This window comes from Chinchilla lanigera, unplaced genomic scaffold, assembly GCF_000276665.1.
Source record: "Chinchilla lanigera isolate Chin_1 unplaced genomic scaffold, ChiLan1.0 scaffold00018, whole genome shotgun sequence".
Lineage (NCBI taxonomy): Eukaryota > Metazoa > Chordata > Mammalia > Rodentia > Chinchillidae > Chinchilla > Chinchilla lanigera.
In genome coordinates this window covers 11021373-11048868 of record NW_004955419.1, presented here as the reverse complement: position 1 = coordinate 11048868, position 27496 = coordinate 11021373, and the positions used below count along the sequence as shown (strand labels likewise).

At 41.1% G+C, this 27496-nt stretch overlaps 1 protein-coding gene across 2 annotated transcripts in view; it reads right to left on the bottom strand.

Moving 5' to 3' along the window:
* Nucleotides 1–27496, bottom strand: part of Astn2 (astrotactin 2) — a 901354-nt gene that overhangs the window by 338685 nt on the left and 535173 nt on the right. For both annotated transcript variants that reach the window (XM_005382610.2, XM_013513260.1), the window contains exon 12: nt 9456–9622. In XM_005382610.2, the coding sequence (XP_005382667.1) occupies nt 9456–9622 (167 nt within the window). The remainder of the gene's footprint in view (nt 1–9455; nt 9623–27496) is intronic.

The window sequence follows — 27496 nt, the reverse complement described above, 5'->3', positions numbered from 1 at the left end:
AGTGTGTGTGCATGCAAGTGTGTGTGTGTGTGTGTGTGTGTGTATGTGTGTGTGTGTATGTGGATTTAACCATATTGCAACTGTAGGTCCATGGTGATTTTCTTTTGCCTTAGGGTAGAAAAAATTACAGTTTAGCAGGAGAAGAAGAATGGAGGATAAAAGAGCTGGAGTCTGTTCAGTAAGACCTTAGAGAAGTAGGGACAAAAAGCAGGGACTCATTAACGCAAATGATCCTCTGAGTTTTAAAATGTGAGCAGTTCTTTCCCCTGAGCCACCTGAGGGCACAGGAAGATCTGTGGGAAGGTCTGTTTAGTTGTTAGTTTCTTTTCTTAATTTTATTTTTGTATGATGCCACATAATTATATAGCTCCTTTAGAACATTCTGTAGTCTGGTGGATTTTCTTACAGAAAATCTAAAGAGCATAGGCTCACAGGAAACCAGCCAAGATCTGGATGAAATTGTATTTATACATATGCCAAGATGAAAGACATTAAAATAAGTACAAAGGCATAAACTGGGCATTTTTGCTAAAGGCAACAAATATGCTACCCTTAATATACGCATCACATTACAGGGAATACCAGAAGTAGGTGAGACTCTACAGACTATGCCACAGAACCCTGTATGTGTTTGGCCAAGGGCATGTATTATTTAATACTTATAGCAACATTGTGAGAAGGGTAATTTTATTCCAAAGCTACCAGTAAGGACCCTGAATCGTGGCATTCACAATCACTTTGGAAAATCCAGGACCTTTACGTGAGTCTTCTTATTCTAAATTTAGTGCTCTTTCCACTTGACCATAAAGCACTTTCCCCAATCTGCCTATTATTTCTCAAAAGAGGTAAGTAAGATCTCTAAGAAATGGCCTTGCATCCAAATTCTCAAAGCAGAGATTTAAAATAAAATTATTCTGTTTATTTGCTTACTCATCCATTCATTCATCAATGATCTTGAGTTTGATTCCTGGTACCGCGAAAACAAAACAAAACAAAAATAATAATAAATAAATAAATAAATAAATAAAAACAGAGAAAAGTTAATGGAATGAATAATTCAAGGAACTGCCTACCAGGTAGACTTTAAACAATGTGGGAATGAACCTAAGCATCCTATCACCAGGGTAACAGAGGAATAGGCTCCTTTTCAGCAGACATTGACACTGTAAGAAATCCCACCCTGGGTTATCAGGCCAGGGTCAGCAACCCAGGTCTTCAAATGTATTACTGTTGGGGGAGTCTTTCTCAGGAAGAGCCTCAGTCTCACGATCAGTCAACATAAAGATCAATAGGATTATTCTCCAAATGGTCTTGCTTTGCAGGTTTCACTCAAGGAAAAACAGAGTTTCTACAAAAATCTATTTTGAAAGTAATGTACTCAAGACTATTCATTAAAAAGTAGAGAAGGAAAGAAAAAGAAAGGCAAGGAATTAGGATTCCGTAGGGGGATGGAATTCTAGGCTTAATTATAAAGCATAATTTATCTACTCTAAGACACCCAACCATAGTAAGAAACACTAGCATCTAACTGAAGACTAAGGAAAGAAGAGGGATGACAATTCAACTCTGCAAAGTCATCGATAAGATTCTTTAAATTTTATAGCTGTTAATGTGTGAAAATATCGACACGTTAATGGTTGGACTTTATGTGCTTCCCTACATTCTCTGTGAATATTTCACTTAAACAACAGGGGGCACCAAGTGGTAATATTTAATAAGAATTTGGTATGTGAGGATCGGGATGCCACTCAGTGTTAGAGTGTTTATCTAGCACACGAGAAGTCCTGGGATCAAGCCTTATCACTGAGAAAAACAAGATTTGACATGAAAACATTCATGGGTAAGTATCATAGGTCAAATTCGCATCATTCAGTCATAAATGGGAAGGAAGGGGACACAAGCCCTGGTCTAAAAGAAGGGCACTGCCACCAATCTGCAGCTAGTCACTAATAGTCAAAACCAAAACCACTGTCTCCATCATCTAGTTCAGCATTGTCTGAAAACCAGAGCAGATTCAGCTTTGACAGTGAAAAGAAATGACTTCCAGCTAACTGTGGAGATTAACCAGGTGTCTTTATCTCCTTTCCCTTCCAAAGTCACATAAAAGGAACATTAGGCAGATATGCTAGCCAGGCGTGGTGGCACACACCTGTAATCCCAGCACTCGGGAGGCTGAGGCAGGAGGATCCTTGAGAGTTCAAGACCAGCCTGGGCTACAAAGTGAACTCAGGCTGGCCTTGAGCTGCATATTGAGACCCTGTCTCAAAACGACAAAAACAAAACAAAAAAACCCCATATATGCTAGTAGGGGATATTTGAGGCAGGACATGTTCATTCTTTGAGCCCAGGTTTAAAAATACATTTTCACTGAAACTGCAGCCGAGAGATAGTTGGAATTTCCCAAGGTCCTTTTCAACTTTACATCTTAACTGGTTGTGAGATGCCTTTGGGCCTCAGTTTTCTTCTCTAAATGACCCAAGAAATAGTAAACCTTCAACAATGTCAGGAAAAGGTGTACACCTCCTGAAAACAAAACAGAAAACCACAGATTTCTTTCCCCAGGCAAGGACAATGTATAATCCACTATATTTTGTTTTGTTTTATATTTTTTTCTTATTTACCATGGTTGCCAAGAAGCACATAGCTAAATTTACTTCAGGTTCAGTGACCATTACTTCAGACTCCTGAAACAATTTTCTCCCGATCCCTTTGGCTCCTTACAAATGACTCTGATCATTCCTATCTTCATATTAGCAGATTTTAAATATGTGCTGGATTTATGTGGATAAAGTGAAGATCTCTTCGAAGTGTGTGCAGCAGACACGGTAAATACACCCACACAAATGCAACAGACCAACTTGGTTGCTAGGTAACTTGCATAGACAGTAATGCTTCCTCACCTGTAAGATTCCTTCTAAATGCTTCAGCTTAGTATCCAGTGACCTTCTCGACCTCTCTTGCACTGACTTGCTTCTGCCTCCTACATTGGTAGCCATGGTCTGTCAACATCAATCAGGGTCAATTGAGGATCAGCCAACTGCTCCTTAGCTTTTTGCCCCTCGTGGGCAAGGAGTTTTACTCAACATTTCATTGTATTTTAGTATTTCATGGAAAAAAAAGGGGGGGGCACAGAGCAGATACAATAAGCCTTAGTTGGATGAAGTCTTTAATTTCACTGAAATGGTTTTGAAGTAGTCCTTGGGTCAAGTAGAAACAAATGCTAACACGTACTAATGTCCCCAACACACACACACACACACACACACACACACACACACACACACACAAGTAACCAGGACACTGTCTCTGCTCATGAGAAGTTCTAACTGTGACACAAAAAAAGACAAGAAAGTAGAAAATTGTTAATCACTTTCCAGTCACTGGAACCCAATACCTGAAACCCACAATTTACAGGGGAAGTTTAGTTTGATTCATAGTTTCAATCCACGGTTAGCTGGTTCCAGAGGATGGGAGTGGGACATACATGAGCCAGGAAGCAAAGAGAGGAGCTGGGAAGAAAGTTACACCCTGGTGATGTCCCAGTGACTTCAACCAAGCCCTTCCTCCTCACAGCACATTAGCACATTCAGTATTGTGTCTCAATGGTCCAATCACCATCCAAACAAGAGAGGCTTTTGGGGGAATCTTTTTTTATCTAAACCATAACGGTATTTAACTGAGCAATGGGGCTACCACAGGGAGAAATACAGGGAGGGAACTGTGTGACTACAAAAAAAGGATGCTTTACCCAGTTTGGGAGAATTGGGCTTCACAAAGATTTGACAATTAGGGCAACTAGTTGGAGTTCATCTGCAAGAGGTGTCAAGATTTCATGGGATAAATTTGAATGTAAGGAAAATGTAAGTATCCTGTCTCCTATAAGGGGGCCTAGAGGGGAAAGCAGTCTTTTCTACACCCGCCCTGACTCAACTTGATAATTCTAAGCCACTATTTAAAGTTTCCATTTGAAAAGATGGATAGTTTTACACCTTTCCAGGTTGATTGCACATCTTATTCCTGACCTCCGTGGGACTCGGAGAACTACTGAAGAAGGTGATGCCTGTACCAGTACTACAAGATCAGTCAGAGATGTTCAAGCTAAAGGGCCAGGGACAAATGGAGGAGCATGGAGGCATGATGGAAGAGAAGAGGGGAGAACAGGGAAACTATTACATCAAAATTCCAGAAGCTGAAGCCAAGAGGCCTAATGCAGGAAGAAGGATGTAGTTGGAGACACAGCTGGAAAGGTCAGACCAGGAACAATGTTTCTAGCCATGTGTTGTTGTTTACATCCAGATGTCACATTCACTCATCCAAAGCCTCATTCACTCATAGGTGGGTCTTTTCAGAGGTGACTGGGTCAGGGGTAGAATAATCATCAGTAGATTAATCCACTGATGGGTGTATAGCTAACTGTGATGTTGGGAGGAGCCGGAGCTAACTGATAGCAGGAGGCTGGGGGTGTGGCCTGGAAGGATCTATCTGCCTCCCTCCTCCTCCATCACTCTCTTTCTTCCTGCTACCACACCATGAACTGTTTCTCCACTGTCATGTTTCCCTGCCTTGGAGCCATCCAGTTATGGACTGAAACCTCTACAAAGTGAGAGCCAAAATAAACCTTTGCTTCTTTAAGCTGTGGGTGCTAGATGTTGGGTCCCTGTAATGAGAAAGTAACTAAGATACCATGTTAATAATAATAATTTAATAATTACAAATTATAGTGGATTGACAACTGGTGGTCAACTTATAACCCCCCGCTGAACTGAGTAAGCATGGTGCTGGGTGTGGGAGGCCCACCTGAGGATTGTTACCAGCAGTATAAGAGGCAGAACTGGAGAAGGAGAAGGAGGCTGTTGGGAGCTGGTAGAAGCTGTAAGGAGCTGTTGATTGTTTTGGAGGAGCTCTTGATTCTGGCTTTCCTGATGAACTTGCCTGTTTTCATCCTCTGAGGAGCTCAAGACATTGTTGGCACTGAGAATGGCTTTAGTTCACTTTGGGGGAGCTCTGGTCCTCACTTTGAGCATCACTTCCTGGCTCTGGAGGAGAAGAGGGTACACTGCTGGTCTCCTGGAGAAGCTTGCTGCACTGGCTTTCCTGATGGGAACTCGGCCATCTTGATCATCAGAGGAGCTCAGGACCTCACTGCTACTGAGAATGGCTGTGGTACCTTTCAGGGGAGCTCTGTTTCTTCTGAGTGTCGCTTTCTGGCTCCAGTGCAGATCCCTCAGCCTGCTAGCACAGATCCTTCATCCCACTGGCACAGACCTTCTGATTCCACCACTGACCTTTGGGCCTTCCCAGCACAGATCCGTGAAAGAGGCCTGCATAAGATATTGTGATTGGCTCCAGGCCTCCAGGTGGACTCGTGGGAGGCATTGTTATGAGCTCTACGTCTTCGGCTGGACTCTTGCAGGACATTTTCCAGGCCCTTAGCTGGATTCCTTGCTCTTTGTATCTGGACAGATTTCCTGCACTCTCTTGTATATGATTCTTTGGGTGACTGTTATAAATAATCTTAAAAATGTGTCCTGTATTACATTGTGTTCCCTTGCAAAAATACCCCCAAACCAACACACAAATTTAGCACCTACTGTGTGTCAGGCACTGTTCTAGGTGCTGGAGATAAGAGTTGTGGGCAAAATATATAATTCTGCAATTGAATATTTATATGAGAGTGTTCAATGCCCACAACACTAGTTATTAGTATAGTTTACTGGGAGCTTAATTATGACAGCCTCTGTGTATGTATAATTTCCTTAAATCCTCATGATGGTGCTACTGTCACTTTTAATTCTGCATAGCAGAACAGAGGCTTAGAGAAATTGAGTGACTTGCCAAAACTACATGACTAGATATATCCTGAGAACAGCAACTCATATTAGATCTGTCTTGATTGGAATGGAGCGCATGAACTGCACTTGAATCCTGATGTACCCCCCCACACCCAATTTAACAGCTGTGTGACCAGGAGCAAGTCTCTGAGCCACTCTGTACTTGGTTTTCTTCACAGCAAAATGGAAACCATAATATACTTCTGTGGCAGAGTTGTCACGAGAATTAAAGGCGCTCATACACAGTGTACTTAGAATAATCATGGCACAAAAAGCTGCCATCACTAGCCTGGCAGCAAATAGATTTATTAAATCTGCTCTTAGCTAGGAAACTCTTAAGGAAGGGCACAGAGCTTTGAGCAAGTTGGGAAGGTCTTCCTGAGTGAGAGTTTTTGTTTGCTCTGCTTAATTCAATAGCATCCCACTTCTCTCTCAACCTACACTTTCACAGGCACCTGCTAATAGCCTTCATTGTTTATAGAGCTTCTGCAAGTGTGGATAACTCCTCATTTGCATCCTTAGTAGCCAATTTCCAAGGCATGTTGAAATGCAGTTGGTGTTTGGAGACTTTGGTTTTACTTGTTTTCTTGTCCTTTCTATCTACTGAATGGTGTTGTCCTTTGGGGTTTTGCAAGGGGAACAATACAATACAGCACATATATTTTATAGAATTATTTTATGATGGTCACCTGAAGAATCATACACAAAAAGACAGTGCAGGAAGTCTGTCCGCACACTAAAGACCAAAGATCCAGCAGAGGGCCTGGATCCCATGTCAATGTCCTGCGTGAGTCCAGCTAAAGACCTAGAGCTCATAACAGTGCCTCCCATGAGTCCAGCTGGAGGCCTAGAGCCCATGAGGATGTCTCATGCAGGCCTTTTTCATGGATCTGTGCTGGGAAGGCCCAATGGTCAGTGGTGGAAGCTAGAAAGTCTGTGCCAACAGGATGAAGAATCTGTGCCAGCAGGCTGAGGGATCTGCACTGGAGCCAGGAAGCAACACTAAGAAGAACCAGAGCTTTCCTGAAAAGTGCCAAAGCCATCCTCAGCAACAGTGAGGTCCTGAGCTCCTCTGACAATGAGGAAAGCTGAGTTCCCATCAGGAAAGCCAACACGACACGCTTCTCCAGGAGAATGAGCGGTGCACCATCTTTCCCAGAGCTCCCCCAAAGTGAACCACAGCCATTCTCAGCGACAGTGAGGTCCTGAGCTCCTCCTCTGATGAGAACAGCTAAGTTCATCAGGAAAGCCAGCATGACAAGGTCCTCCAGGAAAACAAACAGCTCCCAAAGGCTTCTACCAGGTCCCAACAGCCTCTCTTTTTCTTTTCCAGTTCTGCCTCTTATGCTGCCAGCAACAATCCTCAGGAGAGCTGACTCCTTTCAGCTGGGAGTTACAAGTTGACCACCAGTTGTCAGTCCACCACAGGTAGGCTGTAAAGGCTCACACTGCATTGTCCCTGTCTTATTTCACGCTTTCACATACCATTCATGGCCGAGAATGTTAGTAAGTTCTGCAGTCACAGATCTTGAAACCATACTGTCAAGGGTATTACGTCACCCAGCGAGTGGTGGACAACCATTGTTAGTATAACTCACCTTAATTATTACTCAACATACAGTTGTAACTCTGTGCAAGGCAATATTGCAAAGGAACTTAAACATTAACGTAAATTTTAATGTATATGTTGGCCCTTCCATAGACAGAGACACTTCCATAGACAGAGAATGTTGTTATACCTATTTTACAGATGATAAAACTAAGTTAGTGATGTTAAATTACTTGTTCAAAGTCACACAGCAAGGAGGCAAAGAGCCACACTACTTGTTGTTTGACCTTGAGTGTGTTACTTAACCTTAATGGAGTAACAAATGTAAAGTACTTTGTATTCATCCCAGCCCCCATTATACTAAGGTAGGCATCATGAAAATTTTATAAATGAGCAAATATAAGGTCAAGGGTCCTGAGAGGCTCAGGAGTCAGTGCCTAAGAGAGAGAAGTGGAGCTGAACTTAGAGTCTGTGTCTGTTGAATACAAGGTTCCCTGTAGCATGCTCTGAATGGAAGGTGGTGATTGCTTCTGATGTCAAAATCTATTATAGCTGTGGCTGCTGCCCTTACTGTTGTTATTTTCCACTGAAGAACACCCATCCCTCCCCAGTACAGAGGGAGGAAAACAACAATGTTAAGAATCCAGCTGATTCTGTATGCAAGCCTGCAGATCTAAGTCCATGCATAATTTACTCAACACTGCTTTGCAGTCACTTAAGCTGAGGAGAGATGCCATAAATTCAGGTCTGCATACGCTAATTTATTTCTTATTTATTTTACTGATACATACCTGGGGCCTCCAGCGAGCTGCTCCAACACCTGCTTGAAGGCACCTGCAGCCCTCTGTGTAACTGGGGCAGGAAAAGAGACCCTGAAATAACTACTGGACCCTGTGTACTAGAACCGTGCAAGTTAAATTAATTTCCTGGTAAACTGGGATTAAACCTACGTGTGCTCCCATCTTTCTTTGTTGTGATACATAGGACAGTAAAGGTTGCTAAGGCTCTTATTCTGCTTTCCTATTGTAGAAATGAGAGCACTGGCCGTGCTTCTCACAGGAGCATGGGATTGTTTTTCTGAGTCACAGAATATTGTCAAAAGCCGAGCAAATTTTCCAACGCAAAGATAATCAGAAAGGGAATGAAGAGGAGAAGAAAAATGCTGTTATTTTCTTGAGTGGTTACTGAGGACCACAAGCTATGCTCTGTGCGGTGCCAGCAATAGGTATCTCCTGCTGCACATATGGAAAACAGGCGAGTTGGAAGAAATTTTAACTGTGGTTGTATGAAGATCTCTTCTTCTAGTGGTTAAACTGTGGCTCAGAGAGCAGAAAGGACTTGTCCCAGGCCACTCAGCAAGTCAGTCCCAATACGTCCCTCTCCTTTATTTCATACTAATTTTGAAATTCAATTTGGGGGGTTATAAAGCTAGCTCAGTGTTAAAGCACCTGCCTAGCACCCGCCATCCCTAATATCACAAAATAAACAATAGCAACAAGCACCTCAGCTTGAGGACTTCAAGAGTCAAAAACTGCACTGCAAGTTTTATCTGTATAATTTTCTTTACATCTCTGCTCCCCAATTAATTGCCCTCACCTTTAGGGATGTAAGGCACAGGAAGTCTAAACATTGAACTCACACTGCTGATTTCCTGGGGAATCCAGTTCCAAACCTGGGTTAAGCACATGCAAATCACTTATACAACATGTCTAGTAGTTTCTTTGTGGACACCTTCAAGACCTTGGTTTAGGACTCCAAACTGCACTGACCAGGGCCACAGGAGATGTAGAAAGGTGCAGAAGACCTCAGTGGGAGAAAGGTTCTGACCCTAGGAAGCAGTCTGGACAGAGGTTTCACTGACTGCCTGAATTTATCATTTTTTCTTCATCTATTCTTCTCAGTACCCAACAAGTGATAAGTACTCTTGCCTCCCGCCTTCTGGGCTAGCACGGAAGAGTCAGAAAGGTCATTTCCCAGAAGGTTAGCTGCAACCTGGTGGTCTGCAGTTCTGGACCACTTTCCCACACATACCCTGGGGCTCTGCAGGCCCCTCAAGCTTGGCCAGAGACACTCACCCGCAGAACATGAAGATGGTGCTGGAGCTGGCATCGTAGGGCAGAGGCAGTGTCTGCTGCAGGCACAGCTGCTCACAGCCGCCATTAAAGCCATCAGAGCAGTCGATGCCCTTGGAGTGGTCATAGCAGCCAGAGCCATCCTTCATGGGCTTCAGCTCTTCAGGACACTGCTCAGAAAGGAGAGAGAAACAGGTTGGTCACAGCAGAGGAGGTGGCAGGCCCCATCACACTTTCTGAAAAAGTAGCAACACAGAAGTGTCCAAAGTCTCATTTGGCCAATTAACAGCTGTGGACAAGTCCCTTTAACACTCTGCACTTCAGTGTGCCCCCTGTAAAGCAGGACGTTTGTGACCATATGGTTCAAAGAGTTGTGAAAATAAGGAAGGGAGATATTGTTGGCAAAGTCCTTGGAACGCTGGCTCACATGGCAACACACAGCAAATATTAGCTGCTATTAATATTGATGTCGCTGGGATCATCTTCACGATTATTTATATTGTTATTGCCAAGTAAAATCTGATGTAAAGTGAAAACTTCACTTAAGGAGGCATCCAGGTTTTTTTTTTTCTAAAGAATCCCTAAGAGTGTAATTTGAAATTCCAGCTCTTCTTCTCACTGTGTGGCGCTGAGCAAATTATCGTTTTTCTGAGTTTGAATATCCTCATCTATTAAACGAGCACAATACTTATACCTAAAGATTTGTTGTGAAGCTTAAATTGGATCATAAGTTTACACACCTCATTTCAGAATTTGCCACATAGTATGGTACTTATAAAATAAAAATTACATGTGTCTTCCTTTTTATCTTCAGTTGATCTCTTTTTCATCCTTGCCCCTTGAGCCCTCAATGAGATTCCTGATAGGAACATGAAATTCCCTTCTCACTTGTCCATTGGCTTCCAGTCCACTTTCTCTAATCCATCCTTCAAATGGGCAACAAAATGATATGTCTAGATAGCATCCCTAGCTTGAATAATAAATGAATTTTCAAAACCTTGAATGTTCCTTAAGCTGATAAGCGGGGTATGTTACAGATGATTTCATACCCTCTGCTCGCCATGTGTACCTTGCTCCGCACAAGCTTACTCTGGTCCTCGAGCAAACCCCAGGGATCTCCCACCTTCAGTAACCTCAGCTGAGATGCTCTTCTCAGTGTGTCTGGCCCCTGCTAAGTGCTCTGTGAATCTTTTACTATGGGACATCTGGCTACGTATTTAGTTTTCCTTCATTTGATGAGGCTGGGCTCATCTTCTCCAACTCTGCTGGTGGAGCTGCAGTTGGAACTCTCTTGCCTCAAAACAGAAAATGAGGCACCACGTTTTAATGTCAGTCATCTTGCCTGCACTGGCTGTCCACAGAGATTAACACACAGAGCCCAGCCCTCCTCATCCATCACTGGACACAGCTGATTAAAATGCCCTCCCAGCGTGCCTCCCCGCAGCCAACTCCCAGAACTCCCTCTCCCCAAGCCAGCCTCCGAAATGACATCAATAACAAAGCACACACACCACAAAATTAATTTCCAGAAACCACCACAACAAAAAAGAGGTCAGCCCTCCTGGAAATTAAATTTTGCCTAAGAAGAATTTGTAATTACAAATGCCGGAGCGAGTTCTTGGAGACATTTGAGACTGGCGCCAGGAAGGGTGATGGAGAAAGTAGGTTATAAATGGCCTCTGTCAAGCTGCAGAAAGGTTATAAAACTGCTACATTTTGTGCTTAAAACGAAAAATCAATTTTCCATGTGAGCATACATAATACAAGCTCACAGGTGGCTCCTGCTTGTCTCTAAATGGTCACTGTCAGACAGAAGGCTGCCCGGTCACAAGGTCATTTGGAGCCATTTTCCAGGACTAGGGGCTGGGTTCTGTCTGTCTGCAGAGATTTACTGAGAAACTCTGAACCTTCTCACCAGGTAACAGGAGAGTCCTGGGCACTCTTCCATCCCCCACTGATCACCTGCCAGTTTTATTCTGTAAGTGAGTGTTCACTGTAATCCAGATGTAACCTAAGCATGCACATCACCTTTTCATCCTTACTGAGTCACACATGTAGAACTGTGAGGGCTGAGAATGTCTTCCAAAGGTGCCCCTGTCTTAAACCCTGGAACCTGAAACTTGTGAATGTTACTATTGAGGGTAAATGTTTTGCAGATATGATTAAGCTCAAGCTCCAGAAAAGAATATCTTGGATTCTCCTGGTTGGTTTAAATGCTGTCATATATGTCCTTACAACAGAGACAGAAGAAAATTACAGATGGAGAGAAAAAGGGAAGAAGAAGATGGATCACAGAGAGATTGGTGTGTTGTGGCCACAGACCACAACTGCAGCAGTCACCAAGGGCTGGAAGAGGCAAGGCATAGATTCTCCTCCAGGGTCTCCAGAGAGAGCAGGATGTGACCAATAAGCACATGGCAGAAGAGATAGTGTGCAACTTCCAAGATCAGGTTTAAAAGAATGAATCAGAAGCTCTCTCTCTCTCTTTCTCTCCCTCCCGCCCTTTCTTTCTCTCTTCCTCCCTCTCTCTCTCTCTCTCCCTCCCTCCCTCTCTCTCTCTCTCTCTCTCTCTCTCTCTCTCTGTCTCTCTCTCTCTCTCTTCTTTAACTCACTATAGTGAAACCTAGCCCCTATGCTTTCAGTACAAAGAGACTACAAAGAGACCTATGGGGTAAGAAACATGTCTCTGGGCAACAGCCATGAGATGAGATGAGGGCCAGCTGACCACATGTGTGTGAGTTTGGGAGTGAGTTACTTCCGCTTAATTGAGTCTGTTGAGAGGGCTGCAGTCTCCAGCTATATCTTGACTGTGGCTGTTATGGTTGATACACTGCATCAACTTAAGGAGTCTAGAGGCTTGGCTAAGTGATTTAGCAGTTCTGCATCCTGGGATGAAAAGGACATGTCCTTAGGGCTCTAGGATATTGTTCATTGTGTCAATTTGAGAAGTTTAGAAGGTTAACTAAGTGACTAGGGGGCGGAGTCCTTACTTTGTATTCATCCCGAGCCTGTGCAAGAGGAAGGCATGGAGATTACGTGAGTGCTACACTCCCCCTGGGTGGGGGTAGCCTGCTTACAATGTAAGGGAGGAAAAGAGGCTTGTTCCCATCTTGTGCTCTTGCTGCTTTTGCTGTTTTCCACTGCCATGAACTGTTGTGCTCTGCCATGTGCCACTCTGCCTGGGAGCCAGCCTAGTGTAGACTGAAACCTCCACAAACTGTGAACTAAATAAACCTTTCCTTCCTTAATTGTGGATGTTGGGTATTTTGTCTCAGCCCTGAAAATAAAGTAACCAAGACAGTGACCTTGCCAGAACCATGTAGCTAAGCCACTCTTAAATTTATGACCCTTGAAAATTGTGTAAGACAGTATTTTTTTAGCCATTTGATTTTCAGTATTTTGTTGCATGGTAATAAATATCTAATCCTGTGACTCAAACATATTGAGTACTTAACATAGTGATCAACCAATGGTAGCTGAATTAAGAGTATTTTTAAGCAGCTCAGAATCTAGCTTGAGAGATAAGAAATGTACACATCTGTCAGACATGGAATTAGTTCTAGAACACCCATCAAGAATAGTAGTATGGTTTAACTGGACAAGAAAAGCTCTGTAAATGCAGTGGGGAATACCCAAAAGAGTAGACTTTAACCACAGAGGCCTTCCTGGAAGAGGAAATGTGACTGGAATGGAATGAGACATTGGGAATACAAGACAGAGGAAGACCAGAACTGTTGCCTGAGTACCACTACTCACTTGCATTGTGACATTGGACACATCCTTGAACCCATCTGGGCCTCGGTTTCCTTCTTTAAATGGGAACACAGCTTGGAGACAGGAATACAAACACCAAAGTCCTTAGTGGATTTTGATGCAAGATTTCTGCTATTGAATCAGGGTGCTTTATCTAAGAGAGAGCCTCAGGATCTCATCTGTAAAATGGGAATTCTAACACCTCCTGGAGGCATTTCTGGAGACTCTGTGAGAAAAACATGCAGGTTTCTCTGTATGGCTTTGGGCCTGATATGTGATAGGTACTCAGTAAAGGGAGGAAAAATGGATGAATAAATTAATAAATGACAAATAAATGAACCCAACCTCCCAAGAGAAAACCTACCTGAAACTGTCAGCTCATTTTTTCTTTTCCATCAGTTTAAATCTTTCATTAGATCACTTGATAAATATTTATTAAACATCTATCCTTTGCTGAGTAAATGATGTGGGTGGTAGAAATAAAGTAGTAAAAAACATAGCCAAGACCCTACTCTCAAAAAACCTAAGTCTGGAGTGTAGGCAAAGATTAGTAAGAAAATGAATTAAACAATTATATCATAGGATCAAACTACTGTGATTAAAGAAAAAACTATAATATGATAAAAGGTTAATAGAATAAAATGAGGCAAAGGAAGTCTAAATTTAGCCTGGAAATAGAATAGTTAACCACACTTTATTCTTCTTTTTGCAAAAGTAGCTTTTGCTGTTACCTTACCTTTCTAAGCAATTTTTAGAAAAAATATTATCTATATATGTAAAACTCGTGTGGAGGTTTGGATAGTAATTATCTTTAAGTTTTTTGTCAATTTGGGGAGTATAGGCATCTTTACTATGTGTGTCTTCCAATTCTTTCTATTTATTTATATTTTCTTTGATTTCTTTCATCACCATTTAATAGTTTTCAGCATGTATATCCCCCTACTTATTTAGCTAGAGTCCTACTTAAGCATTTCATTAGGTTATAGGAATTGAATATGCTATCCCATCTTTATATCAGTGCCCATGTATGCATTTCTAGTTCTCTTGGTCACTTTTTGCTTGTTGCTGAGACAAAATACCTGATGCCCAAAATTAAGGAAGGATTGGTTTATTTACCTTACAGTGTGTGGAGGTTTCAGTCCATACTTGGCTGGCTCCAAGGCAGAGTGGCACATGGCAGAGGGCAACAGTTCATGGTGGTAGAAGATAGCAAAAGCAACCAGAGCAAAAGGGAGGAGCAGCAGGAGCAGTGGCAAGCAGCCTCTTTCCCTCCAAGGAAAAGAGGCTTGTTCCCATCTTGTGCTCTTGCTGCTTTTGCTGTTTTCCACTGCCATGAACTGTTGTCCTCTGCCATGTGCCACTCTGCCTGGGAGCCAGCCTAGTATGCACTGAAACCTCCACAAACTGTGAACTAAATAAACCTTTCCTTCCTTAATTGTGGACTTTGTGTATTTTGTACATTGTGTGCAAACTATCCACCCCAGAGCAAGTGTAGCACTCACATCCATAATTCCAACAGTGGACCATGAACCAATCATAACTCTAGAAGTATGCTCCATAACTGCATGAGGCTTTAGGGGGACATTCAGACACAAACCATAGCACTAGTATAAAAGAAATATATTTATTACTGGGAATTGAACCCAGGGTCTTTGCACTGAGCTACATCCTCAGTCCTTTTTACAATTTTTTTATTTTGATGCAAGTTTTTACAAGTCACTAAGTTGCTCAGGCTGAGCTTGAACTTGAGATTTTTCGGCCTCAGCCTCCCAGAGTACTGAGATTACAGTGGTTATACCCATGTACCTGGGTGTTTAGTTTGTTTGTATCCTGAAAACTTGCTGATTTATTCATTATACCTATCAATTATTATTATTGTTGTTATGGATCTAAAGATTATCTATGAAATAATCATGTGATCTGTGCATAGAGGTAGCTTTATGTCTTCCTATTTTCTTTTTCCTTGTCTTACTGCACTCCTTAGGGTATCCAGGACTATGCTGAATAGCAGTGATTATTCCTGGCCTTTAAGAGAAAGCATTCAATATTTCATCACAAATATATACTTGTAGATTTTTTATTGATGTTCTCTATCAGCTTGAATAAACTCTATCACTATTTTTATAACAGGGTTTATCATTTTGAGAGTTAAATTTTGTCAAACTTTTTTTCTTCAACTGATATGGCCATATGATTTTTTCCTCCTTTGTCTTTAAATATATTGAAAATTTTTCAAATACTGATCCAGTCTTGTGTACCTGGAATAAAATCCATTAGTCACAACATAATTACTTTTTATGCTTTACTAAACTCTATTTGGTAATATATTTTTAAAGAGTCACAACCATGTACATGAGGGCTTTTGGTATTACTCTGTAATTTTTTGTTTTTGCATTTTGGTTTTGGTAATCAAGTAATGCTATTGCCCAAAACTGAATTTGGAAGTATTCTCTCTTCCAAATTTTGGGGAGGATTTTTTTTAAGAGTTGGTAATAGGCTAGGCGTGGTGGCAAATGCCTGTAATCCCAGCATTCAGGAGGCTGAGGCAGGAGGATCTTTTGAGTTTGAGACCAACCTGGGCTACAAAGTAAGCTCAAGGCCAGGCTGAACTGTATAGCAAGACCCTGTCTCAAAAAGATAAAAAACAATGGTATTAATTCTTCTTTAAACATTTGATATATATTTCCAGTGAAAGTACTAAGGTCTAGAGTTCTGGGGGTAGGAGATTTTAAAGTTACAAATTCAGTAGTAGTTATAGGGTTATTCAAATTATTTCAATTTTTATGTTTTTTTTTTAAAGAAAGTGGTTATTTAACCTAAATTGTCACAGTTATATGAGTAAAATTACTTACAATATTCCTTTATTATCTTTTTGATGTCTTTTGGGTCCATAGTGAGATTGCCTGCTTGATTCCCTGATATTGATAACTTGCATCTTCAATCATTTTCCTTCAAATTACTTGAGTTTTTTCCGATTTTACTGACATTCTCGAAGAATCTGTTTTTTGTTTTATTGATAATTATCATTTTTTAATATTCTATTGCATGGATTTCATTCCTTCTCCTTCTTTGGGTTTATTTTGCTGTTCTTTCCCTAGGTTCTTAGAAGAAGAGCTTGAGTTATTGATTTTAAACTTCTTCCTTATTATGGATGGATTTAGGGCTGTACATTTCCTTCACATGAATATAAAGCCACAAATAAACTACTAGAAAAGGATGAATCACTGTTTTAGCTGTAACCCAAGCATTTTGGAAATTTTATTTTTATTTTCATTTAGTTAAGTAGTATTTATTGCCCTTGGGCCTTCCTCTTTGACCCATGTGTTACTTAGAAGTATATTTCTTTCCAAGTACTTATCAATCTTCCTGTTACCCCTGACATAGACTGAATGTTTGTGTGCACACATAATTCATGTTGAAATTATAATTCTCAAAGTATTACTATTCTCACCTGGAACTTTTGGGAGGTGACTGGCTCATGGAAGTGAATCCTTCATGAGTGGAATTATTCCCTCTATAAGAGAAGGAAGAGAGACTTGGCTTTCTCTTGGCTCTCTCTCTAATGTACAAAGACATAGGATGAAAAAAAAAGGAGAGAACCCTTACCAGAATACTGAATCAACCAGACATTTATCTCAGAATTCTAGCTCCTAGAACTCTGAGAAATATCTTTTGCTTAAACTACCCAGTCTGTGATATTTTATTATAGTAGCTGGAGCTGATAAAAGGCACTCTATTATTGTTTCATCTCCAGTTTGATTCTATTGTGCTTCGATAACATACTCTATATGACATGAATTCTTTACAGTTTGCTTTGTTATTTGAGGCATAAACATTTGTGATTATGTCAGGTAGCTATGTGGGAATGGCAGATCATTATATGATGTTCCTCTCCAGTAATTTGCACTGAGACCTACTTCTGCTAATACTAATAGCCTATTTCTGATTTTGTTTTATTTGCATACTGTATCTTTTTCTGTTTATGTTAACTTGCCTGTATTATCATATGTGAAGTGAATTTCTTATGCAGAGCATATAACTGGGTCACACTTTTTAAAAATTCACTCTGCTAATTTCTTTTAATTTGTGCCTGAGATTGTGTAATTTAATGTAATAACACATACGTTAGTGTTTATGTCTGCCTTTTTCTTAATGTTCTGTATTCCGGCCTCCATTTTCCATTACTCTGGTTTTTTTCCTCTGCCTTTCTCTGGGATATCTGAACATTTGTTACAATTCCATTTTGATTTAACTATATGAATTTTGTATTCATTTCTTCATATAGTTTTTAGTCTTTGCTCTAGGTGTTCTTAAATTGCTCCAGGCTACACATGCCATGTTTTTCCAGTTCAAGTGATATGTAGTAGCCTTACTTTCCTTTATTTTCCCTTTTCCCATGGAATACAATTTTCGTCATTATTCCTCTAAATACGTTTAGGAGTGCATCAGACAGCATTGTCATGTTTTTCTTTAACCATTAAATGTATTGTAGAAAAATAAAGAGGAGAAGGAAGGTGCAAAGTATCCATATATTTGCTGTGTTCTTTTTTACTTCCCAATATTTCAAGATTTTTTGTTGTTGTTCTTGTTTTTTATTTTGTTACTGTTTAGAGAACTTCCTATTCTTATGCTTTTGGATAAAGCCTCCTGCTCACAAATACCTAGGTTTTCCTCTGTCTGAGAATGTCTTGAACTCTCCTTCATTCCTAAAATATATTTTCACTGGATGGGGGATTCTTTTTCATTCAGTACTTTAAAAAATTCTACTTTTTTCCAGCCTCTCATTGTGAGAATTCCCATTTTCATTAAACTGACTTCTCATGAGAATTCCAGTTGCCATTAATTTGTGTTTTTGTCATTAAATTGTGTAATTTTTTCCAAAATATTTTTTTTAAAAAAATTGAAGGACTTTAATTATGATGGTTTGATCTGAATTTCTTTGTGTTTATCCTATATGGAGTTTACTTGGTTCTTTTGAATCTGTAAGTATTTCAAATTTGAGCAGTTTCGAGTCATTATTTCTTTGTGTGCCATTCTTTACTCTACTTTTGGGACTCCAATGTCACAAGTTTCAATTTTTTTTTTTAACAATCACACAGTCCATTGAGAATGTGTTAATTTTTTTCTTGGTCTATTTTCTCTCTAATATTCAGTGTGGGCAATTTTGATTATTCCATCTTTAATTTTCTGATTATTTTCTTTGTCTTCTCCTTTCTGACACTGAGCCTCTCCACTGAGTTCTTATTTAATTTACTATATTTTTCAGATCTTAGATTTCCATTGTGTTCCCCTTTATTCTTTTTATTTCATTGCTGAGCCTTTTATTTCTTCATTTGTTTCAAGAATTCTCACAATTACATGGCAGAGCATTGTTAAATATGGCTCTTTTAATATCTTACATAAATTTAGTACTTACCACCTTGGTGTTAGGATCTATTATTTGTATTCCCATTGCTTCTGGTACTCTCCTGGCTCTTGGTATGACAAGTGACTTTTGATGGAAACATTTTCAAATTTTGTTGGTATGTTAGTTTTGAATTTTATATTTTCCTTCAATTTTTAAATTTGTTTTAGTGCAAGTTTGCAGTACATATTGATTACATTCTTCCTGGGGAGTTGGTGGATGTATATTATAAATCCTCATTCATTTTTCATCCCTTTCTTTTACCCCCACCCTCTATCTCTTAGTTTCACTCCCATTTGCAAAAACAAACAAACAAACAAACAAAAACAAAAAAAACCATCATGTCATTTTCTATTATCATCTTTTATTTTCCTGTTTATTTTTACTTTGCATTTCTTTTTTTTTTTTTTTTTTTTTTTGGTTTTTCTCCGGTACCGGGAACCGAACTCACGACCTTGCGCTTGCCAGGCAGGCGCTTTTGCCGCTGAGCTAAATCCCCAGCCCCGCATTTCTCATATAAAATAAACTAAGTGATATTTAGGTTTCTGGATCTAATTCATTTCACTTAGTATAATGGTCTCAAAATCCATCCATTTTCCCACAAATGACTCAAGCTTATTCTTTATGGCTGAGTAGTAATCCATTGTATATAAATACTACATTTTTTTTTATCTACTCTTCTCCTGATGGACATAAATGTCACTTCCACAATACAGCTATTGTACATTGTAGTACATGTATCACTGCAATAAGGTATCTTTAATTCTTTGAGAAAGTGAATAGCTGGGCCATATGAGGAGAATACATGGGTCAAATGTAATTTCTAGTTTTGATATTTTGATGAATCTCCATACTGATTTCCAAAGTGGTTGTAGTAGTTTATTTTTTCCCCCAACAGTGTAGAAGGGTTTATTTTTTCCCTGAAATCTTTCCAGCATTTTTTACTATTGGAGTTCTTGATAATAGCCATTCTTTCTAGAATAAGATAGAATTTCAGGATTGTTTTAATTTGTATTGCTCTAATGGTCTGAGATGTTGAATATTTTTCATGTGTTTATTCACCATTTGTACTTCTGAGAAGTATCTATTCATTTTAGTTGCCCATTTTGTAGTCTGATATTTATCTGGGGGGGGATCTAATTCTTTGAGTTCTTTATATATTCTAGATATTAGTCCTCTGTCCAAGGAATAGGTGGCAAAAATTTTTCACCATTCTGTAAGTTGTCTCTTCACTCTGTTGGTTGTTTCCTTGTTTGTTTGTTTTGTTTTTCCTCTGGTACCAGGAATCAAACTCATGACATTGTGCTTGCCAGGCAGGCACTTTGTCACTGAGCTAAATCCCCAGCCCCTGGTTGTTTCCTTTTCTGTGCACGTTTTTAATTTGATGTGATCCCATTTGCTGATTCTTGATGTTATTTCTTATGCAATTGGGGTTCTGTTCAGAGTGTCCTTGTGTACGCCTACCACTTCAAGAGTTTTACCTATTTTATCTTCCAGTGGATTAAGTGTTTCTGTTTTAATAAATATGTAGATCTTTGATGCATTTTGATTTTAGTGTGTACTTGGAGAGAGATATGGGTCTAGATTCAATCTTCTGCAGGTAGATAGGCAGTTTACCCAGCCATCACTTGCTAAATAAGCGATCTTTCCTCTACTGTATGTTTTTGGTGCTTTTGTCAAAATCAGAAAGCTGAATGTGCTTGTGGTTGTTTCTGCATCCTCTATTTTGTTTCATTGATCCTCAAGTATGTTTCTGTGCCAGCACCATGCTCTTTTTATCACTGCAGCTTTGTAATATAACTTGAAATCCTGGGTTTTGAAGCCTCCTGCTTTGTTCTTTTTACCCAGGATTATTTTTGCTATTCTGTGTCCCTTATGGTTCCATGTGAATTTTAGGGTTTTTTTTCTCTAGATCTATGAGAAATGTTGTTATTTTACTGAGCTTGCTTTAAATCCATATAACAGTTATGGTAATATGACCACATTGATAATATTGGTGCTGCCTTTGCAGGAACAGGAGATATTTTTCAATTTTCTGATGTGCTCTTCAATTTAGCTTTGGGTTGTATTCCATTCTTCTATTTTACTTGGATCCCCCTAACATCATCAGGGTAAAGTGGTTTTTGTTTCTGATGAAGGGAGACAGAAACCCAATGGGTCCACTTTGCCCCCACTGACACCTAAGAAGGAAGGCCCCCTAGTGCTGCTGGGTAGGGGTGGGAATCTGATTCTGCAAAACTTTAAAACCTTCCAAGTAGGAGTGGGAGATATAACTAGGTACTGCCCACTTGGCCTCCACAAGCAGCAGATGGATGGGAGGTGGCCTTATTACTCATGGTTGGTGGTGAGCATTCTTTCAAATTGGTCTGTTCTGGCAGTATTACAGCAGAGAAGGGGAATTGTCTCATTGTTGTGGGTTGGAGGTAGATGTCTGGGCTTTTCATATGGTCTCCACTGACCGTAAGTGGACCAGGATGTGAGGATGCTCATTCCTTTTTGATGGACAGTAAAGTTCTGCCTCTTTATTTGATTTTTGCTGGAACGGGTGAGGTGAGGCCAATATTTATATTCTCTTGGGAGGTTCAGCTGCAGTAGTATAGTTATTGTCTCACAATTTTCTGTTTTGCTAAGTTGTCTTTTCTAGTGCATTAGCTAGGAAAAGCATGCCTTTTTATTTTTATGGTTTTTTTTTTTTTTTTTTTTTTTTTGCAAGTGCTTATTGGCATTTCTGAGCTACTATTTCCTTCAGTTCCAATCCTAGGACATATAAAACAAAAGAGAACTCAGGAAATTCAATCCTTAGCTTTTCTTAGGTCCCAATGCCCCTAGCTGGTCTATCTTTTCTCCACCTTCTACAGTCTTATGTTTGTTTTATACATAACATCCCGGGTTTTTAGTTGTATTTAGCAAGGGGAATAGAGAAAAGATGTCTGCTCCCCCGCAGGCTGTTTTTGCACAGCCCTAAAGCTAAGAATGACTTTTACATTTTTTTTTTTTAAATGGAAGAACATAAGACAAAAAAAGACCACATGTGACTTGGAAAGCCTGAAATATTTACTATACAGTCCTTTATACAAAGAAGCTGCTGACCCATGGCTCAGCCCTGGGAAAGCATCCAGTTTATTCTAAGTACACCTGGAGGGCTTTGGAGGGTTGTCGGCAGAGGAATGAAGTGATTTGATTTGCTACTTTGAAGAGATTATGGAAGTTAGTGGATTCAATTATCTCTAAGCATTTTCTTAGCGCTCACAAAAGGTGCCTCGGGATGCAAGTTCCATGAGACTGGGGGTACATATGAGAAAGAGGGGGTTCTTGTCTAACAACAACCCCCTCCTGTGAACAGCTGCTCCTTTCCCTGAGGCTGGACAGTAAGTAGCTGAGAGAGCTGGGGCTCTTACTCCTGTTAGCTGAGATGAGAGCCTCCCAGCCCCCATTCTACTCCATTTCAGGGGAGGACTCCCTGGCAGACTCTAGGCCTGGGTCCCCGAGTCTTAGGGCTTGCAATTCTAGGAGGAGAGGATGCCTGGGGGATCCCCAGCTGCTCCAACGCAGGCTGGCCCCACAGCGCTCCCTCAGCCTCCTCCTCTATCCCTGAGCCTGCTTTTGCTGCTTCTCAGCCCAATTTTTCATCATCACCAAGCCATTTGTTTCTGTTTGTAATTATGCATTTTAATGTTCATTAATTATGGAATGCAAATTGCTGCGAGTGCAAAATTTGTAATGAGCTGTTCCACCACCCCACCCCCAGGTCTAGAAGGTGGGCCAGCTGTTCTGAGTAGAAGAAAAAATAAGCAACTTGCAAATTATAATAACTTCTCCTTAGAGGTAGGGAGGGCTGAGTGAACTGTAAAGTAAATAAGGCTGGGGGGTTTGCCCATTGGTGCCATTGGGGGATCCCTGTCCTTCCTGGGTCCTGGGGGACCTTAGTGCCGTATCTGTGTTCTTTCTCATAACTTTTGGTCTCACAAGCACCATGTGACACTGAGCAGAGCTCAAGCTTAGAGGGATGACATTACCTTGAGCTTGTCACCCGGCTACACAAAGTAGTTGTGTTTAGTTTCTTCATCTGAAGACAAGATAATGAGGAGACTGTCCTCACAGTGCATGTCACTGGGGAGTGAGATTCTGAAGATAATAAGCCCGGTCCCAGAAGGCCCTCAGGAAATGCCTGGGCCGGGCTCTCAGAGCACTGAATTGCAGTTCTGCCTGGCCTTGTTCTCTAACTGGCTAAGCGACTTCAAGGCAGCACAGCGGACTCTGAATCTGTTTTTCTACTATAAAATGAAGACGCTGGCCAGTAGAAAGATGAAAACTCAGTTCAGAGCTTGATTTTTTTGTCAAATCAACTAGGAACAGTGAGAAAGGGAGAACAAGATCTAAACTATTTGAGAGGAAAATAAAATTTTTCCTAGGAATCGACTAAATGTGTCTTAAGACTTCATAAGGATGCATGTAACCCTGTTTATCTATGGGTAAAGATTTTTTTTCTCCTCCAAGTGCTCAACTACTATCTGACTTCTCTCATCTCTCACTACAGCAAGTGTAATAACAGTGCTACCTCCTTGGCATAGTCCTCCCCCCACAAGACCATACCTCCTAATACCAAGAGAAAGATCCAATGAGATGTGACGATGACAAGGCTAAAGCACACATGAAAGGCGGAGAACATCGTCAGTCACGTAGGATGGGCGTAAAGTCCGGGCACAGCTTTAACATGTGCCCTTGCTTCACGGAGCCTCACGTTCCATACCGATTCACTGGAAAGGGTAACATTCCTCGCTGGGCTTGTGAGAGGACCAATGGAGGTCAGGCAGTCAGGTACCCAGCACATGCCTGACACATGGCAGGTGCTCACAAAATGTTCCTACTGCGGTTACCTTGTGATTTCTCCAAATAGGAAGCACATTCAGGGAAAATGTAAGAGGACCACATACATGGAATGTGCAGGCGGCACACTTGCCATGACAGTGTTTTTCTTTCAGCACTAAGTATGCTTCTCACTGCATTGAGGAAGAGGAAACCAAACCTCAGACCGGGTGACTTGCCTGAGGTCACCCAGTGAGGGAGAGGTACACCAAGACTGCCACTGACGACCTCTTGAGAGCACGTGCATGCTGTTCCCCTGATCCACAAGCCATTGGCCGCTCTGTGATGCACAAGGGGTTCCGAGTGGTGAAGGCTACACAGGGATCCTAGAACCTTCTGGGAAGGGCTTGTGTGGCTTGAGGAAATAGAGAGGAATGGAGACACTGCTTCTAACAGTCTGAGGTGTGCACACCCTGGCAAGGAGAGGGAGGGAAAGAAGCAATGAGGGCAATGAAATGGACGTTAATCAAGCACCTACCAGATGCTTGATATTTACCAATATACTAGCTCTTTGAATTCTGCAGAGCTCAAGGCACCTCTAACTTGTGTCCATTTTACAGGTAGGGTTACTGGAGATCACATAAGCTAAACCAGGGGTGCTGAATTCTTCAGTATGAACCATGTTTTAATGAGAGGCTAAGTGGGCTTGGTTGTCCTCATCCCAGGAGCCTCAGTGTAATGCCTCAGATGTGACAGGATGGGAAAGGCCCTGCTAGGCCCCAGTTCCCCACCTTCCTCCTCCCTTAGCCTCAATCTGTCAACAAGGCCAGCTCACCCAGCTATTAATGCTGACATTGATTTGGACAACCAGGCCAGGCAAGAGCCCGTAATTACTGCGAGTTTTAATCAACTCATGCCAATTCAGCTGCCGCTCAATTTGTGCAGGGCTTTGGTGCTGACAAGGAGGGAAGAGGCAGGCACGCAATGAGGATTAAGGGATCAATAGTCCTAGGTAAAGTAGCGCAGCAGCTGCAGTCTCCAGCAGGGGGCCTTGGACCTCAATGTGGAGAACACAAAATCTGCGTGGTTCTCAGAGAGCTCCCAGGCACAGAGCCCAAGCCACCATTCTGCTTCTCCTCTTCCTCCACCTGGGACTGCAAACCCTTAAACACTGGCAGACAGTGCCTGCTCCCCACAGGGTCCAGCCTCAGTACCTCCGGAACTTTGTCTGGCCTGCCCATCTCCATAGAGAATCCTATGAGCTGGGCCCGGTGGCACACACGTATAATTTCAGTAATCTGGAATGCTGAGGCAGGAGGATAGCAAATTTGAGTCCAGCCTGGGCAACTTATTCACTTAGTGAGACCCTGTCTCAAAATAAAAAATAGAAAAGTCTAGAAATGTACAAAGGTGCTGGGTTCAATCCCAGTTCCACACCAATGGGAAAAAACAAAAGAATCTGATTTGTGCAGTTATTGTGCAGTTATATTGTAGTTCTCCCCCTCTACAGATCTCCTCCTTATCTCCAAAAGCAAAATCCTGACCAGATAGAAAAACATCTAATTTAGATGTCTGCTAGCTGTGTGACTTTGGGCAAGTCACAGCACCTTTCTGATCCTACATTCTTCATTTTCAAATGGACTTGATCAATTACTTCCTTCTATCCATCACAGAAGGACCATCACAGGCAAGAAATGTTTGAGTAGAACTTTCTCCTCTTCCCACCCTCTTTGGGATGTTATGGGTAGAACGTATGTTCTACCACTTAGTACATCCCTCTACCTTTTCCTTCCTTTTTTAAGTCAGAAAGAATCATTCCACTTCTCTTCCTGGCTAATGGGATGCCTCTCTGTGAGTCCTTGGCTGTTTGAAAAGGGCTGTCATAGCTACTGCTTCTTGTTTTCTGACCAGGAGGACATGCAAGTCAAGTATAACCTTTGTGGCTGGGGAGAACTGGGCTTCAATCCCTGGTGTGGCCACTTGAAGCCATAAGACATTAGCCAGTCACTTCATTCTCTGTTGTCTTGACCTTCTTAATATAAAATGAGCCTAATCATACCGACTCAGAATTTCTATGGGCAAAAATAAAAGTAAGACATCAAATGTTCCCAGTATAGTCTGGGGTATGGCAAAGTCCCAATTACTATAAAAATTGTTATTAAGATTATTAACACTCAGAATATTTGATGCTTGGTAAATATTTTTGGAATGCAATAAAATGTCTGGCTGCCTTGCTTCTTTTTGGCTGGAGTTCCAGTGAAATACCAACAGGCCATTCTCCCCACATGGCAGCCATCTGCACTGCATCCAACACACCCTTAGTAAAGACAGGAGAAAGGAAATTCAAATGTTTTCAGGCTATAATATGGGCTAGGCACTACACTAGCTGTTACCCTTATACTCCTTTGGTGAACAATAAAGCTCTTACCACGAGCTTGCTGTTTGGTAGCCCAATGTTTGGAGAAGAGGGAACTGGGGCTTTAAGGTCACAGTGCCCTTCTCTTGTTGCTCAGCTTTCAAGGGCTGGAGCCCAGGTGCAAACATGATAGCTCTGGACCTCATAAAGAATCTGCACCAGCTGGAAGAAATGGGTAAGTCCCAAGAGGAAGACAAGTCATGCTCAGGATGACTTATGATCAAGGATTGTGCCAAACAACAATACCAGTGAATAAAAAAATGGACAAAAAACCTGAATAGACACTTCTCCAAAGATATGCAAATGGGCAGGAGATAGATGAAAAGAGGATCATATCATCAGTGATTAGGACAATGCTAACCAAAAATACAATACCATCTCTCGCCCAGTAGGCTAATGCTTATCAAAAAGGAAATAAAGAATAATAACCATATGTTGGGGAGGATTGGGAAAAATTGGAACCTTTGTGCACTATGGGTAGAACTATACAAGGGTTCAATTGCTATTGAAAACAATTTGGAGGTTCTCAAAACTTAAATAAAATGAGCATAGGATCCAGCAATCCCACTTGTAGAAATAAATCCTAAATAAGTGAAAACTACTTGTGTAACTTTGTTCATAGAAGCAATTATTCACAACAGTCAAAGAGGGGAAACAGCCCCGTTGCCTATGGATGGTTGGATATGGATGGATGGATGGATATCCATCCATAGATAAACATGCAGCCTATACATATAGTGAATTTTACTCAATCTTAAAGAGTAAGCAAATTCTCCTACATACTACATTGTTGCTGAAACACAGAGACATTATCTTAAGTGAAATAAGTTAGTGAAAAAAAAAGACAAACACTATATGATTCTATCATAGGAGATGTCTACAGCAGTCAAAATCAGAGAGACAAAAAATAAATTGAGGAACTGCCAGAAAATAGGCAAAAGGAGAAGGGGGAATTGTTTATGGGTATAAAGCTTATTTTAAAAGATGGAAAGAATGTGTGATTACAATTAGAATATTAAACATTTTTTAAGGTAAAAGACATGATGATTTTCTGACCATCCTGGAGAATCTAGGAGAATCTAGATCAGCTACAGGATGGAATAAACCCACAAAAAGAGATAAGTCCTGGTTCAAAATGGCTTATGATATAGAATAGTGCTGGGATGAATATCAGTGTGTTGTATGTATGCGTGTGCACGCACACACACACACACACACACCTCATAGCTCATTTTCTAAGCATGCAATTGCCTACCCTGCCCTTTAGTGAGCTCCCAGACCCTTAGGGGCATAGGTTGTCATCCTTGCTTTGGGATGCTTTTGGCAGCTGGTCCATAAGGGCTTTCCTGGCTTGGCTATTCCCTGGTGCTCTGCAAGAGGCTGGTAGAAATGCCAAGAGACTTGGATATTGGGTTCTGGAGGGAAGAGGCACCTGAACTGGGGGACTCAGAGAAGGGTTACCCCAGTCAAACTGGCTTGAAAATCTACCCACAGCCCACCTCTTGAATGGGTGGTCACCTTCCAGAGACAGTCCCCTACCATCTTCCTCTCTATCTGGAGCTCCCTTAGGTTCTATCCTGAGTAGGTGTTTAGCTCAGCAAATCCCTTATTCAGAGCATACTGTCCTCCAAGCCTTGCCCCCAGCACTTAAGAAGCATCTCCTTT